Source organism: Babylonia areolata, chromosome 22, assembly GCF_041734735.1.
Source record: "Babylonia areolata isolate BAREFJ2019XMU chromosome 22, ASM4173473v1, whole genome shotgun sequence".
Taxonomy (NCBI): Eukaryota; Metazoa; Mollusca; class Gastropoda; order Neogastropoda; family Buccinidae; genus Babylonia; species Babylonia areolata.
Genome location: NC_134897.1, coordinates 16,534,686 through 16,549,532, shown reverse-complemented (window position 1 = coordinate 16,549,532; position 14,847 = coordinate 16,534,686). Strand labels below are relative to the sequence as shown.

At 42.8% G+C, this 14,847-nt stretch overlaps 1 protein-coding gene across 1 annotated transcript in view; it reads right to left on the bottom strand.

The window, feature by feature from the left end:
- Positions 1–14,083, bottom strand: part of LOC143297051 (uncharacterized) — a 34,739-nt gene extending 20,656 nt beyond the window's left edge. Inside the window, exons 1-11 of the mRNA XM_076609221.1 lie at positions 13,933–14,083; positions 12,631–12,752; positions 12,282–12,455; positions 9,220–9,450; positions 8,408–8,610; positions 7,163–7,633; positions 6,120–6,254; positions 5,439–5,479; positions 4,101–4,224; positions 2,084–2,152; positions 1,175–1,369 (exon numbers count right to left, since the gene is read on the bottom strand). Of these exons, the coding sequence (XP_076465336.1) occupies positions 1,175–1,369; positions 2,084–2,152; positions 4,101–4,224; positions 5,439–5,479; positions 6,120–6,254; positions 7,163–7,633; positions 8,408–8,610; positions 9,220–9,450; positions 12,282–12,455; positions 12,631–12,752; positions 13,933–14,083 (1,916 nt within the window). The remainder of the gene's footprint in view (positions 1–1,174; positions 1,370–2,083; positions 2,153–4,100; positions 4,225–5,438; positions 5,480–6,119; positions 6,255–7,162; positions 7,634–8,407; positions 8,611–9,219; positions 9,451–12,281; positions 12,456–12,630; positions 12,753–13,932) is intronic.
- Positions 14,084–14,847: the final 764 nt, after the last annotated feature.

Genomic DNA, 14,847 nt, shown 5'->3' with positions numbered 1-14,847 from the left:
GGGCAAACTGTTCCACAGGGAAACAACCCTGTTTGAAAAAAAAATCCTCTAATGTTGAGCCTGTGTCGGTTTTTCTGGAGCTTGAGGCTGTGCCCCCATAGATCTCTTCCGCAGGCAAGCACAAATTTTGGCCTTTCGACTTTGTAGCAACCCTGGAGGTACTCTTCACCTCTATCATATCTCCTTGGTGGGGTCGTGAGTAAGGACTGGATTGTTGTACTGGCATAAATGTAGGTACACAATCAATGGTTGGACGTGTTATAGTCCTGAGTAACAACCAACCAGATTATTATACCAGCAGAAAAATTTAATGTGACTACGACCCCAACTGTTTGAATGAAAGCGGTGGTGGATGATAACTGCTTCATTATTGCCAGATCATGTTAGACAAGTATACAGTGTTCCGTATAATCAGTACCTCTTCTTCTTCTTCTTCTTCTTCTGCGTTCATTCGTATGCACACGAGTGGGCTTTTACGTGTATGACCGTTTTTACCCCGCCATGTAGGCAGCCATACTCCGTTTCCGGGGGTGTGCATGCTGGGTATGTTCTTGTTTCCATAACCCACCGAACGCTGACATGGATTACAGGATCTTTAACGTGCGTACTTGATCTTCTGCTTGCATATACACACGAAGGGGGTTCAGGCACTAGCAGGTCTGCATATATGTTGACCTGGGAGATCGTAAAAATCTGCACCCTTTACCCACCAGGCGCCGTCACCGTGATTCGAACCCGGGACCCTCAGATTGACAGTCCAGCGCTTTAACCACTCGGCTATTGGGTACCTGTTTAACCTTCACTAGTTCCCCTTGCCCTCCCCTGCGTCCCCCTTTCCCCTGCCCTCCTACCCATATCCTCCCCTTTCCTTCCTCTGCCCTGCCAGTCATGCTTACTTGATACTTGATGTTGTCGGTGTTTGAGACCTGTGGTTGCAGGTCAGTTCACCGGTCGATATGTTGGCCATATCCACAGCTGATTGCACTTGCAAGGTCTACTGATAGCAGTCGGGATTGTACAGTGCTGGGTGGTTGGCCCAATGGGCGCCAAGTCTGTTTTTAAAAGCGTTCATGCTTGGTGTGGACACTACTGACTCTGGTAGGCTGTTCCAAACCGACACCACTCTTTCGGAAAAGAATGAACTCCGAACGTCTAGGCGGGATCTGTGCTTCACTAGCTTTGGCCTCTGGTGTTGTATCTGTCATGCAGCTCGAAGTTGGGTCGGCTTGTGTCGTAGATGCCAGTAATGTATTTGTAGAGATCAATCATGTCTCCTCTGCGTCTGCGGTGTTCCAGGCTTGGCAGCTTGATGGTTGACAGGCGTTCTGGGTATGGTTTGTCCTTCAGTTTGCCAATGAGTTTTGTGGCTCTGCGTTGAACGTCTTCTATCTCTCGTTAATATACCAGTTGAACCTCCTCCTCCCTCCTCCTCCTCGTTCGTGGGCTGTAAATCCCACGTTCACTCGTATACATGAACACAAGTGGGCCTTTACGTGTATGACCGTTTTTACCCCGCCATGTAGGCAGCCATACTCCGTTTTCGGGGGGGGGGGGGAGGGTGCATGCTGGGTATGTTCTTGTTTCCATAACCCACCGAACGCTGACATGGATTACAGGATATTTAACGTGCGTTCGTATTTGATCTTCTGCTTGCCGTATACACACGAACGGGGCTCAGGCACAAGCAGGTCTGCACATATGTTGCCCTGGGAGATCGGGAAAATCTCCACCCTTTACCCACAAGGCGCCGTTACCGAGATTCGAACCCGGGACCCTCAGATTGAAAGCCCAACGCTTTAACCCCTCGGCTATAGCGCCCGTCATACCAGTTGAACAACACTGCTATGTTAAATATTTTTTGTTTATCCTTCGTCCTCATGAATAAAGAACCCACTTACTCAGCGACCCCCACCCCCACCCCTTCATTCCGCCCCCGGTCTCTATCAACATTGAAAAACTGAAACTGTCCTCTCTAATCTAATGTCCATTTGCGACTGTGACATACCATTCTAATCTTCCAGTCTGTTAGAAACCTTGGCTTCAACTTTGATGAAACAATGGGTTAAAGTCGTGCCTTACCCACAGCAGCAGATACGGAGCTGCCATGTTAGCTGTGAAAGCTGCCATTCCTGCCGTACCTGTCCCAATGGCTCTGGAACAAACAGTTTTTGTTTGCTTTTTCACAAGTAGGAAATTTTCAAACAGCCTATAATACGGTGCTTTTTACTGGATCTTTTTTTTAATTTTTATTTTTTTAAATTAAAAAAAAAATTTTTTTTGCTTACTTACTTTATGTCATCAATTCTGGTGATTTACATGTAGGTTTACACCAGATAAACTAATTCTTCCGAATAAAAATACTGTATTTTTTCATGAAGCTAATGTTTAATGCATCACGTTGAAACATCTTTAGCCCCTCCAAAACACACACACACACACACACACACACAAACACATACACACGCGCACGCGCGCTCGCGCGCGCACACACACACACACACACACACATTCACGTCATTGTCACCACAACTCCCCTATTTTTCGGGAAAACTAGAGTACGCAGAGTTTTTTTATTTTTTTTTTATAGTAATTATATGTGTCATGTTCAATATGTAGCAATTGTACGAGTGGTGGTGGTGGTGTGTGTATGTGTCAGGGCGGGACGCCAGAGGTTGATGGTGGTGGTGTGTGTATGTGTCAGGGCGGGACGCCAGAGGATGATGGTGGTGTGTGTATGTGTCAGGGCGGGACGCCAGAGGTTGATGGTGGTGTGTGTATGTGTCAGGGCGGGACGCCAGAGGGTGATGGTGGTGGTGTGTGTATGTGTCAGGGCGGGACGCCAGAGGTTGATGGTGGTGGTGTGTGTATGTGTCAGGGCGGGACGCCAGAGGGTGATGGTGGTGGTGTGTGTATGTGTCAGGGCGGGACGCCAGAGGGTGATGGTGGTGGTGTGTTTATGTGTCAGGGCGGGACGCCAGAGGGTGATGGTGGTGGTGTGTGTATGTGTCAGGGCGGGACGCCAGAGGGTGATGGTGGTGGTGTGTGTATGTGTCAGGGCGGGACGCCAGAGGATGATGGTGGTGTGTGTATGTGTCAGGGCGGGACGCCAGAGGTTGATGGTGGTGTGTGTATGTGTCAGGGCGGGACGCCAGAGGTTGATGGTGGTGGTGTGTATGTGTCAGGGCGGGACGCCAGAGGTTGATGGTGGTGTGTGTATGTGTCAGGGCGGGACGCCAGAGGTTGATGGTGGTGGTGTGTATGTGTCAGGGCGGGACGCCAGAGGTTGATGGTGGTGTGTGTATGTGTCAGGGCGGGACGCAAGAAGTTGATGGTGGTGGTGTGTGTATGTGTCAGAGCGGGACGCAAGAAGTTGATGGTGGTGGTGTGTGTATGTGTCAGGGCGGGACGCCAGAGGTTGATGGTGGTGGTGTGTGTATGTGTCAGGGCGGGACGCCAGAGGTTGATGGTGGTGGTGTGTGTATGTGTCAGAGCGGGACGCCAGAGGGTGATGGTGGTGGTGTGTGTATGTGTCAGGGCGGGACGCCAGAGGATGATGGTGGTGTGTGTATGTGTCAGGGCGGGACGCCAGAGGGTTGATGGTGGTGGTGTGTGTGTCAGGGCGGGACGCCAGAGGTTGATTGTGGTGGTGTGTGTATGTGTCAGGGCGGGACGCAAGAAGTTGATGGTGGTGGTGTGTGTATGTGTCAGGGCGGGACGCAAGAAGTTGATGGTGGTGGTGTGTGTGTGTGTCAGGGCGGGACGTCAGAGGTTGATGGTGGTGGTGTGTGTATGTGTCAGGGCGGGACGCAAGAAGTTGATGGTGGTGGTGTGTGTATGTGTCAGGGCGGGACGCCAGAGGGTTGATGGTGGTGTGTGTATGTGTCAGGGCGGGACGCAAGAGGTTGATGGTGGTGGTGTGTGTATGTGTCAGGGCGGGACGCAAGAGGTTGATGATGGTGGTGTGTGTATGTGTCAGGGCGGGACGCCAGAAGGTTGATGGGTTGGAGTGTGGTGAGGGTCAGGTAACTGAAGTAGAAATATATCATCTGTCATCAGTAGGTTTCAGAACGACGTGACACACTGACACAAGGCCTGCTCACCTCATGGTTGTGGGGAAGACCTCCATGTAGTAGACAAAGAGCAGAATGTAGGAGCCAGTCACAGCGAACATGCCCACATACTGTGCTGCTGTGGCCAGGGTCAAGGTCACTCCATGTCCTCCTCCTGGCTCACATGATCATGTCCAGACAAACACACATGCAGGCAAAAATGTACACATACAAACACATGTGCACGTTGCGCACATGTCAGAGCCATCACAACTCTACTCGCATGTACAAACAGGCACACACACACACACACACACACGCACACACACATACACACACACACACACACACACACACACACACACACACACACACACACCAAAAACAAAAGTGCAATTAAAAAAATCATTGGGTTAAACACAGGCTGTGTTTTGGGGCACAGCGGTGAGGGGCTAATTACGGGTGTGCGTGTCAAGTCAGATCTATGTAATTAAGAACACTTAACATTATCAAATACCCGACCGACAAAACGTTTATTTGAAGTGTCTTACCCAACGCTTTCAGTCCAACAGAGGTCATCAGAAAGGATCCAGCAAGCAATGCATAAATGCTTGCCAATGGTCGGCGGTTGAATCTGGAAACACACACACACACACACATACACACACACACACACACACACACACACACACACACACACACACACCCCATATAGACAGACAGACAGACAGATAGATCGATCTTAAACACATCGTAAATATGCCGGATCATATTAGGTGCATTTTGCAGAATCATTTGCTCTTTATCTCATCAGCAATTTGAACAGTTATTATTCAGGGACCTTTTATGCTCAATGTTTTTAGACAAAGACTAATCCCTTCTTTCAACATACCTTGTAAACAATCAGAGTCAACAATGGATGTGTATGTTCATTTCTTATGGATAGACCTACGTGTGTGATTAAAGTCTGATGCGCCTGCGCGTCGGCTGAGTAGCCTCGTAAGTATGGCGTGTTCAGCAGTGCTACATACTGCAGTTCAAGAATGCTAAGAGAAAAGAAACCTTATTCGTGAAATATTAACGTGTGACAGAAGGTATACTGGTTATTACTTAGAGTGAATCGTAATCTGCACAGTCATTGTCGATGTCTACACAGGGACTTAAACATGTGGAAGGGGAGGTGGTTCTAAGAAACGTCTGTCCAGCAACTTTGTTCAATCTGTGCAATTGTCAAACTGAAGAACCAGGCATTGGGGATATTTACAGGATGCCGCTTGAAAACTCGTACAAAGACTGAAAGGTGTGTGAATCCTGAGGTATGTGAACAACCACTGGGACGACAGGTTCATGTGACAGTAAATTAATGCAGACTGAGTGATACTGTCTCACTTCCAATTGAGCTGGTGATATAGTCTTCAAAGATGGCTTTGCTGTTTCAGTTCCATACAAATAATTTGCAAATAATTATGACATTATTCTTGTTAATGCCAAGAGTTGAAATATACCAAAGGACTGTATTTTTTTTAAAAAGTATATCTTAAATTGACTCGTTGATTTTATATACGCTATATATTGTGTTTGTCCTTCTCACACTGTGATTTAGTTTACTTAAAAAACAACAACAACTAATGTTGGTTGGCTTGCAAGACTGATTCAGAGCAACAGAAGTCATGTAGTATGTGACAACTGGCCAGTATTGTTATTCGGATCGGAGTTCGACCATGATATCAGAATAGTGAATTTCGCGATTGATCGTCAGGTCAAGGTAGTTTAATGGGAGGCCGAGTAACAGAGTAAGTGGACAAAATTTGCCAAATGTTGACATCGCATAGCCATTTAGCATTTAAATACTTGATAAACATTGCAGTTCTGTACCACATTTAAACTGTTCACAGGGACAACAGAGGTAGATCACAGCCAGTTAGTCACATTTTTTGTCTGTCTAGTATTATCAACACTGGGCCCAAACACATGAGGATAGTAGTACGATTGTGACTGTGAACTGAGAGCCAAACTCACATTGCTGGTGATAAAACCTGAACAGTACATTCAGCGCAGAAATCGGCTTACCTCCGAATGAGAAAGAGAGCAACAAATGTAGCAGGGATGTCAAGGAGGTTCAGGAGAGCAAAACTGAGGAACCTGTTCCCAGACAGGCTGGCAGACCCCAGCATCACCGTGTAGTAATACAGATTGAGTATGACCCTGGTCCACACAAGAACATAGGTAAAAGATATGCCACGAATTCCTCCAAGAAAAACGTGGGATGTGTTGCTTTATAAGGCAAACATGGTGACAAAACAAATGTAATGGTCACAATGAATAGATACAACGGAACACGTGATGAAAAGAAATATGACACAATTCAAGAAGACCAATGCTCTTAAAAACGCATTCTTTTTCCTTTTTTTCCTTAAATCTGTTTAGAGTGATTTGAACAGAACTGTTCACCAGATTTCCCCGGGTCTTTTTTGTGGCTTAGGATTCTGCATTTGGTCTCACCAAAATATGGTGTCAAGGTATTGACGCCTTAATTGTTGTGACTGTCCCCATTTAAAGTTGTATGTGTTGGAATTATGTCATATATTTCAGATACTTCTGTATGAAAAGACACCTGATCTTTTTTTTCGATAAAATCTGTTCTGAGTACAATAATTTGGTCTAATAAAAACTGATAACTTCATATATGTTTCACAGTGTAGCTATCAACATGAATAATTCATGACTCGTTATGAGAAAACGACGGTGACAATGACAACAAAGTATGTCGACCAATGTGATGCTGAAGTACAACGAAACTGATTATGTACTGGCAAATTCTGGCAGTAATGGCCCAAGTATATTTGTTGCACTGGAGTCAAAACCCTTCCGTTGACCTGTGCTTACAATGTCCTAAATAGAAAATTCGTCGCCACTCTGGACTGAACTTGATATTGATAAACATATCAACAATAAAGCCAGCATAATCATTACGGGGAAATGGTTTTGTTATGCCCGTTTATTTAAACACTCTTGCCAAAAGAATTTGATGACATTTTTCAAAGAGATTGCGTCTGTGATAGATAGAAATGCTTGTGTATTTTTTAAGAGACAGACAGACAGAGAGAGTTTACCAGACAAATGTGACGACAAGAAGGGGCACAAGAACGACACGGTGTCGAAACAAATCCAGCACTGTGTACTTTGCGGAGAACACCTCAGTTTCTGGCATCTGCTGGCTGCTCCCTTCGTCACTGTCATTACCAGGACCACCCTCCTCTGGATCTCTTTGATCCGACCCACTGCCTCTTCTCTCAGCAGAAATATCAGCAGTCTTCTCATCATTCAGCTCGTCTCCATTCGTGTCTTCTTTGTTCTTGTCATTCTTCACAATATTTGATTTGGTTATCCGATGTGTGGTTGTAGGGGAAGAATCAGTTTCAACATGGTCATCATTGTTGTTACCAGTGACGACTGATCTCTTCAGAAATGTCTGGATATTATCAAAGTCTTTGCCATTCATCCAACAGGCTTTCTTCAGGATTCTTTCCGCTTCTTTAATGTTTCCAGTTGCCAACAGCCAGCGAAGTGATTCGTCCAAGAACCTGGACAAAATGAAGATGCTGACCAATATTTTCTCAACACATAGTTTTTGGTCGGAATCCCCAGCAACTTTTCCATATTTTTGCTTGCATGCATCTGTAGTGTGCATGCATAGGCTTGAAAAAAGTCATCAGACAAAACCATTGTAAGTGTGCTTGTGTGTGTGTGTGTGTGTCACAGAAGAGAAAGAGAGATGGAGAGAGATTTAGAGACAGAGACAGTGAGGCAATTCAAAAATTCAAATCGCGCCTCTAGATATCCCATGTGCAGCTCAAAAGCATCTTGATTTTCCAATCAGTGAAGACAGTCATTTTCTTTAACATCCCTGAAGTGAAGACAAAACAAACAAAAAAAGGAATGGGGATAGTAGGCAGATTCCAAATATGTCAAATAGAACGATTTCATGAACTAAGGGCGTGAAATGAAATAATGTATAGTTTTTTGTTGGGGGTTTTGTGTGGAATTTTTTGTGTGTGTTTTTTCCCCCTTTTTTGACAATGATATTGGACACGACAGCCTGTCAATAAAGACAAGAATCATGGCCTTCAAGACTCATATCTTATATAATACCTGTTTAATCCAACTAAAATACCATGGAACGGAGGAAACGACAATACAAAAACAAGCTTTGATACACGATTAGTTTCAAGCTTTTTCTAAACATATTGACGTATGATAAGGCAGACCTAATTCAGATATCATGTACCAGAAGGCACATGTGTGTTCGTGTGTGTGTGTGTGTGTGTGTGCATGCGTGTGCGTGTGCGTCAGTTTACCAAGGTAAAAGAAGACTGAAGACATAAACAGAAGAGAAAGCCAGGCTGAGGTATCTCCAGGACACCCCCTGCAGACAGTAGGCCACTATGGCCATGAAGACACAGCCTCCGGTCCACACCACAGTGCCCACAACACTTCCAAGGCTTCGCCATTCTGGGGCTACCAGCTCCATGAACATAGTGTAGGCAGATTTATCCATGCCCTGGCAAACGCACAAGGTATTTTATTGATATCAATCTGTGCATATATGCATGCATACGTACATGACTGCGCATATGTATATGATTAAAGAGTACTATTTAAGCAGTCTGTTCCGTCAAAAGTGAGGTTAGCGTGATAACACAGCAAGTGACATCTGTTTCACACCGTGGAGTGCTCATCAGGCTTACAACTTGCTCCAGACCACAAGATGAAGAGTTCTCATTCAAGCAAAGAGTAACTTCCCATGATTAGGTGGTGACCTCTTATATGTTAAGAATATACCTACCAAACACTAACATGATGACTCACTAGAATATTTGCATGGTAGTCATCAGTTTCAGTTTCAGTAGCTCAAGGAGGCGTCACTGCGTTCGGACAAATCCATATACGCTACACCACATCTGCCAAGCAGATGCCTGACCAGCAGCGTAACCCAACGCGCTCATCAAAGACATGTTATTCTCGTGTAAGTGATTGGAAGGTGTGATGACCATGCAAACTTTTGATTTAAAACGCAACGAGGGACAGAGAGAGAGAGAGAGAGAGTTTGTTGTTGTAATTGTTTGGTTAATGACAAGAAACAGATTTCTGGTTGTTGTTTTTCTCTCACCGTTCCAAAGAAACCTGCAATGACTTTGCACACCAGAAAAAAGTAGTAGTTGGGAACCAAAACCGTTGCGAAGAGGGATACCATGGTAAGCAAGGCACAAGTCAGGTACACTTTCTTACGGCCATAGCGGTCAGCCAGTATAGAGGACGCCACAATGCCCGCCACCTGGCCGCCAAAAATCCCGGTTTGAATGTGATCTGCAAAACTTGCCCGGTCACACACCAGCGACCACTGAAAACAGACATGCTCACTTCTACCAGCAATATATGTTGCTTTTTCTGTCATATAAAAACACTCTTGTTGATTGTCATTTCTAGCATTGCCATTGGAACGCAAACAATAACGATGATGATGGTGGTGGTGATGATAGTATTGATAAAAAGAAAAAGAAGAAGAAAAAGGTTTAAACCACTCAGCTAGTTGGTCTTATTCTATCAATAATTTAACGCATGCGTGTAGAATACACACACACACACACACACACACACACACACACACACACACACATACAGATGGCGGAATTGTTGCCCAACACTTAATTTCCACCATTGTATATATTTTTTTCACATATATACACACACCAGATGATACGTTGCATGGCCTGAGAGAGAAGGGAGAGAGACAGAAGGTGGACTGTTGTTTTTTTTCCATCTCATTTGCATGTAAGTCATGGAGCACCTCTTTTTCTTTCTTTTTTCTCTTCTGTTCCATTGACGCATCATCATGCGTTTTACCGTTTTTCTTTTTTTTTCACACAATTTTACAGATTACATGTCCTTGTGACTCCTATTTGGTAATTTACATTTGCTATATAATAATTGTGATGTACTGTCTGGATTTTTAATGACCTGGTCTATTAACGTGTGTGTGTGTGTGTGTGTGTGTGTGTGTGTGTGTGTGTGTGTGTGTGTGTGCTTGTTTGTCAAGTTGCTCACTGATATATACTTTTTGATTGCTAGTTCTTTCAATACTTCATGCTTTAGTCGACAGCAGTATTTGTTAGTTGCTTAGTTTGTTTTTTTCCTTCAGTAATCTGCATCCGATTTGTTGTTCGAAAATCAAGTATGAAGATATTTTAACTTTTGTTTTCTTCTGTATACTAATACACATTCACCCAGTAAGGATAATATGGTCATCTATATTTTTCATGTTAATGCCTTTGTCCTGCTTCATTTTTTTTTCATTCCAAACAGAATGTCACACAGATTCAAGTTTAACCATGTACCAGTCTGATTATGTATATGCCGTTCAGTTTACTTCCAGAATTGTTTAGCAATGTTCTATGTAATCTACTTCAGTTTTACATATGGAGCACCTGCTATCTTCAACTACGTGCGTTTTGTGCAACCGAATATTCTTTGGATACATAATTATGCAGAATTTTTCATTGAAGTTCTCTTAATCTGACTTCTTTTCTTGCAATGTGTAGCATAAAACAGACGTCCTATTCAGTTTCAAAGTTAAGCTTTCTGAGCTGAAGTCACATGTCCTTAAATTATTTTCGTCCCTTTCTTTTTCCTTTAAAGTTTTCCTTTTATCCTTTGGCCTTGAACAATTAGTCTTAAGTCAAAAGCTGCTTGCTCTGGATCTTCTGCGGAAAAGGATTTCTTTCGATTACAGATTCCAGGACTTGGGAATTGAATTCATTGTATTTGAATATTATCCTGCTCTGTTCTGCCATATTCTAGTAAAAACGTATAAATTGCTTAGTAATATTTTCTTGTACTCGTTGATGGTATCCTTCATTCTTTCAGTCCCCGCTCATTCGAAGGGAGAAAGAATATTGTATGTCCTTTGTACTGAATCAGTGAATTATTCCATAAAAGTTAATTATGGAAGTTCTTTTGCCCTATATCAGTTTTGTTGAGAATTGTTTTCTGGGCCAAGTAGGTATAAGTACTTTTTTGCCATAATGGGGTTTTGGTATCAGCGTCTGATGTTAATATTTTCGATCTACAGTTTATGTCCAAAGGTCCCGTTTTTACAAGTTCATGAAGATTCCTTTTGGGTATTTAACTAAAGTGTTTTTGCTTTTTCAAAGACTTTCCTACTTGTTTTATTTCTTTGCCATATCAATTTATACAGCGTTCTTACCTTTGTCAGATTCAGCTCGAGTAGATCAAAAGACTTCATCACAAAGATAAACTGACTCACTATAACATTAATTTTTATAACAACCAGTTTCCCACATAATCCAAAATCTCTTTTGTTAATCACGCTATCCATTATTTCAGTTTTGTGTGTCCAGTTGTCTTCTATATCGACTGCAGCTTGATAATTTTTGAAGTACATTACTGGTATTATATTTTTTTCAGTCAATACAAATGGCAAGTTATGTTCTTGTTTTTGTATCCCCTAACTCGTTGCTTTTTTTTTTTTTTTTGGGGGGGGGGGGGGGGGGGTTAATTCGAGTTCTGAAAAGACTGACAATTCATCTATTATATCATGTGCTTTTGCCATGTCTGCTTCTGAGAAACAGGGTTGTGTCATTTGCTCATTGTTTTATTTCAAGCATCACTGATTCGTTATTGACTAATGGGAGAACAATTCTAGATATGTCACTGTTGCGTTGTTTTTATTGCAAGCAGTTCAACAGCTAAAAGCTAATGGTGAAAAGGGGTAGGTGGCACTGGATAATATTCTGACACCCCTCCCTCCCTCCGCGCCTACCCCCCGCCACCTCCCACTCCCCACCCCCCTACAGAGAGAGAGAGAGAGACTGTGTTTGATATATAATTACGCTTACCCATCTTTTAAGATCACATGAAATACCCAAAGTGTTCAAGGATCATAACATAAACGGCGTGGAGATTATGTAAAATCCTTTTTAATGGTGGGGATATTTGTTTATAGGAGAAGGACCGTTCACCTTCTCTAAATGACTCATTAAATGAATAAGCAACAATAGTTTTCTTATGTGTGCCCAAAACAGCTTCATAGATCCTACAGTTAGACCATCATTACCATGCGCCAATCCGTTTTTCATGTGATCTAATGCTGATCCTGTTTCGTTTTCACTCATAATTACTTAACAAGTTGCGAGTTGAGAGGGTGGAAGTTACCTCAGTGACAAAGGAGGTGTAGGAAGGCATGGAGAAGTTGACACCAGCCACACAGGGAAGAGAGTGAGTGGAGGATGTACCGGAAGTGTTGACAGTGACGTCAATGCTGCACTCGTGATACTGGATGTCGTGAAGTGTGAAGTTGGTGACGTCATCAGGCAGATAAGCTTCCACCTGGGTGACATTATCCACCTGGCTGCACTGGTGATCTGGCTTGTATCCTTTAGGACAGACATATGGCAAACCACCCCAAACAGAATTACCTTCCCGAAACCGTCACATTTTTGCTTCAAGGTACTTTTGGGACCAAATCCCTATAACTCTGCAGTAGTTCATTGTCTAAACTGACTTTATGGTGTGTCGTCACACACTTGACACACGTCATGTTCTTGTCGTTATCTTCATGGCGTTTAGGGTGCAGGTGGCTGGTACGGAAAAGAGTCTGACTGGGAACAGGCTGTTTTCCAACCTCTGGTGAGAACACCATAATAGGTCAAATATGAATTGTCTGTATGGATGCTTATTACAACAAACGAAAATAATCCTAACTAACTAACTAACATTGTAAAACAGACTATGCTGTTCACGAAACATAATATTAAGAAACAAGGACTTTATTTTCTCTCAAACCTGGGTACACAGGTTTGTGCAGAATGATGGAGTGAATGGCCACATGTGTTTGTATGGCTGAAGAGATGGCAATGCCTGCCTGGTGAACCCACCGTCGGTCTATTTTTTTATTATCAGTTTGAAAACGACTTTATTGAAATATACAAAAATGGCATGATCAAAAATCTGTTGTTCTCATTGAAGCTGTCAGTTTATTTTGCACCCTTTATCATCATCCCATTTTCAAAATGTGTGTGTACAGCAAATGGGGTATTTGCAGCTGTGGCCAACATTTTGGTACCCGAGTTCTTGACAACGGGTCCTCACATGCATTTTTAATGGGTTTTTTCTTTTGTTGTCGTCTAGTTCATATTACTAAGTCTTGTTTATATGCAACGAAATTGCCAAATGTTTGTATTTTGTCAATGATAATTTCCAACAAGCTCTATAATTCTCTCAAAATTATATTTTGTTTTCCAATTCCAAGAGAGCGAAAGATTTCGGATTAAACACATAATCATTGCAAGAAAATAGAAGTGTCATTAGTTAAGGTATGAACAACGACAGGAAAGCCCCCAGCACACACACACACACACACACACACACACACACACACACACACACACACACAACTCCTTGTTAAATAGTCCAGTTGGTTCGCTGTTATAGTTGTCAGTTTTTCATTAGAAATATGTTATATTGTTATGGTTTTTTGTTTATGTTTTAAACAAAACTTAAATCAATAATTTTCACACACACACACACACACACACACACACACACACACACACACACACACACACACACACACACACACACACACACTTTCACTTACTCGTATGCGTACACAGTAATTCCCCCCCACCCCCCCTCCCCTTCCTCCCACTGGATTTTTCCGTCCCTCGTCTGATTTCACTTACAGTGAAAAGACGTTAAACTAAAGAACGAACACACACACACACACACACACACACACACACACATACACACACACACACAACAAACACAGCAAAACAAAACAAACAAACAAAAACAAACTTACCAATAAACACAATATCCAAGAGAAGACTGGCCACTAAAAACCAGGGAAATAAGCTGAGCATCAGCTGGATGACCTGATACCTGCCTCTGCCTCCCAGCTGCTCCAGGGTGGAGTCTACGTCCACACCACTCTTTTCATCAGAGCGTGACATCCTCACCTTATGTCACGTGGTTTTTAGTGTACACCCCTGTAAGAGGTTTACAGCATAGTGATTCATTTCCTGAGCAGAGATTAATACGAATACTTTGGAATAAAAAAAAACCCCACTGGATTTAGAAAAGGTTATTGCATGTGAATGACTGTGACTCTTGTATATGTGGTTTATTTAAACTTAGCGTTTAAACATTTTATGTCTATTATGTATTTCTGTTGAATGACTCTGATCCTTGAGCATTGTTTATGTTTTGTTTTTTGGTTTTTTTTTTTTTTTTGTTGTTGTTGTTGTTTTTACACCACAAATGAACTTTCATTCGTGATTATAAAGAGTTATGTATTCTGTAATCTAAAACAGTCTTCTACTTCGTTGATGCTGTGCAACTCCCATAATTATACAAGTGGGGTTTTCATGTGTATGGCTGTTTTTTTGCCCAGCCATCTACGCAGCCATATTCCGTTTCTTTGGATGTACATGCTGGGTATTCTCATGTTTACAAACTCACAGAATGTTGACATGCATGGGATCGTTAACGTGTATATTGGATCTTCTGCATGAGTATGCACACGAACAAAGTTCAGGCACGTGCATGTCTGCAATTCTGTTGACATGGGAGAACACTCTCCACCCTTTTAACCCACCAGGCGCCGCAACTGGAGTTCGAACCCAGGACATCAGATTGGAAGAGCAACACATTTACGAATTGGCTGTTGCGCCTTTTCAGCAGAAAGTCATTATAATATTTGTTGTTTAAGGACACG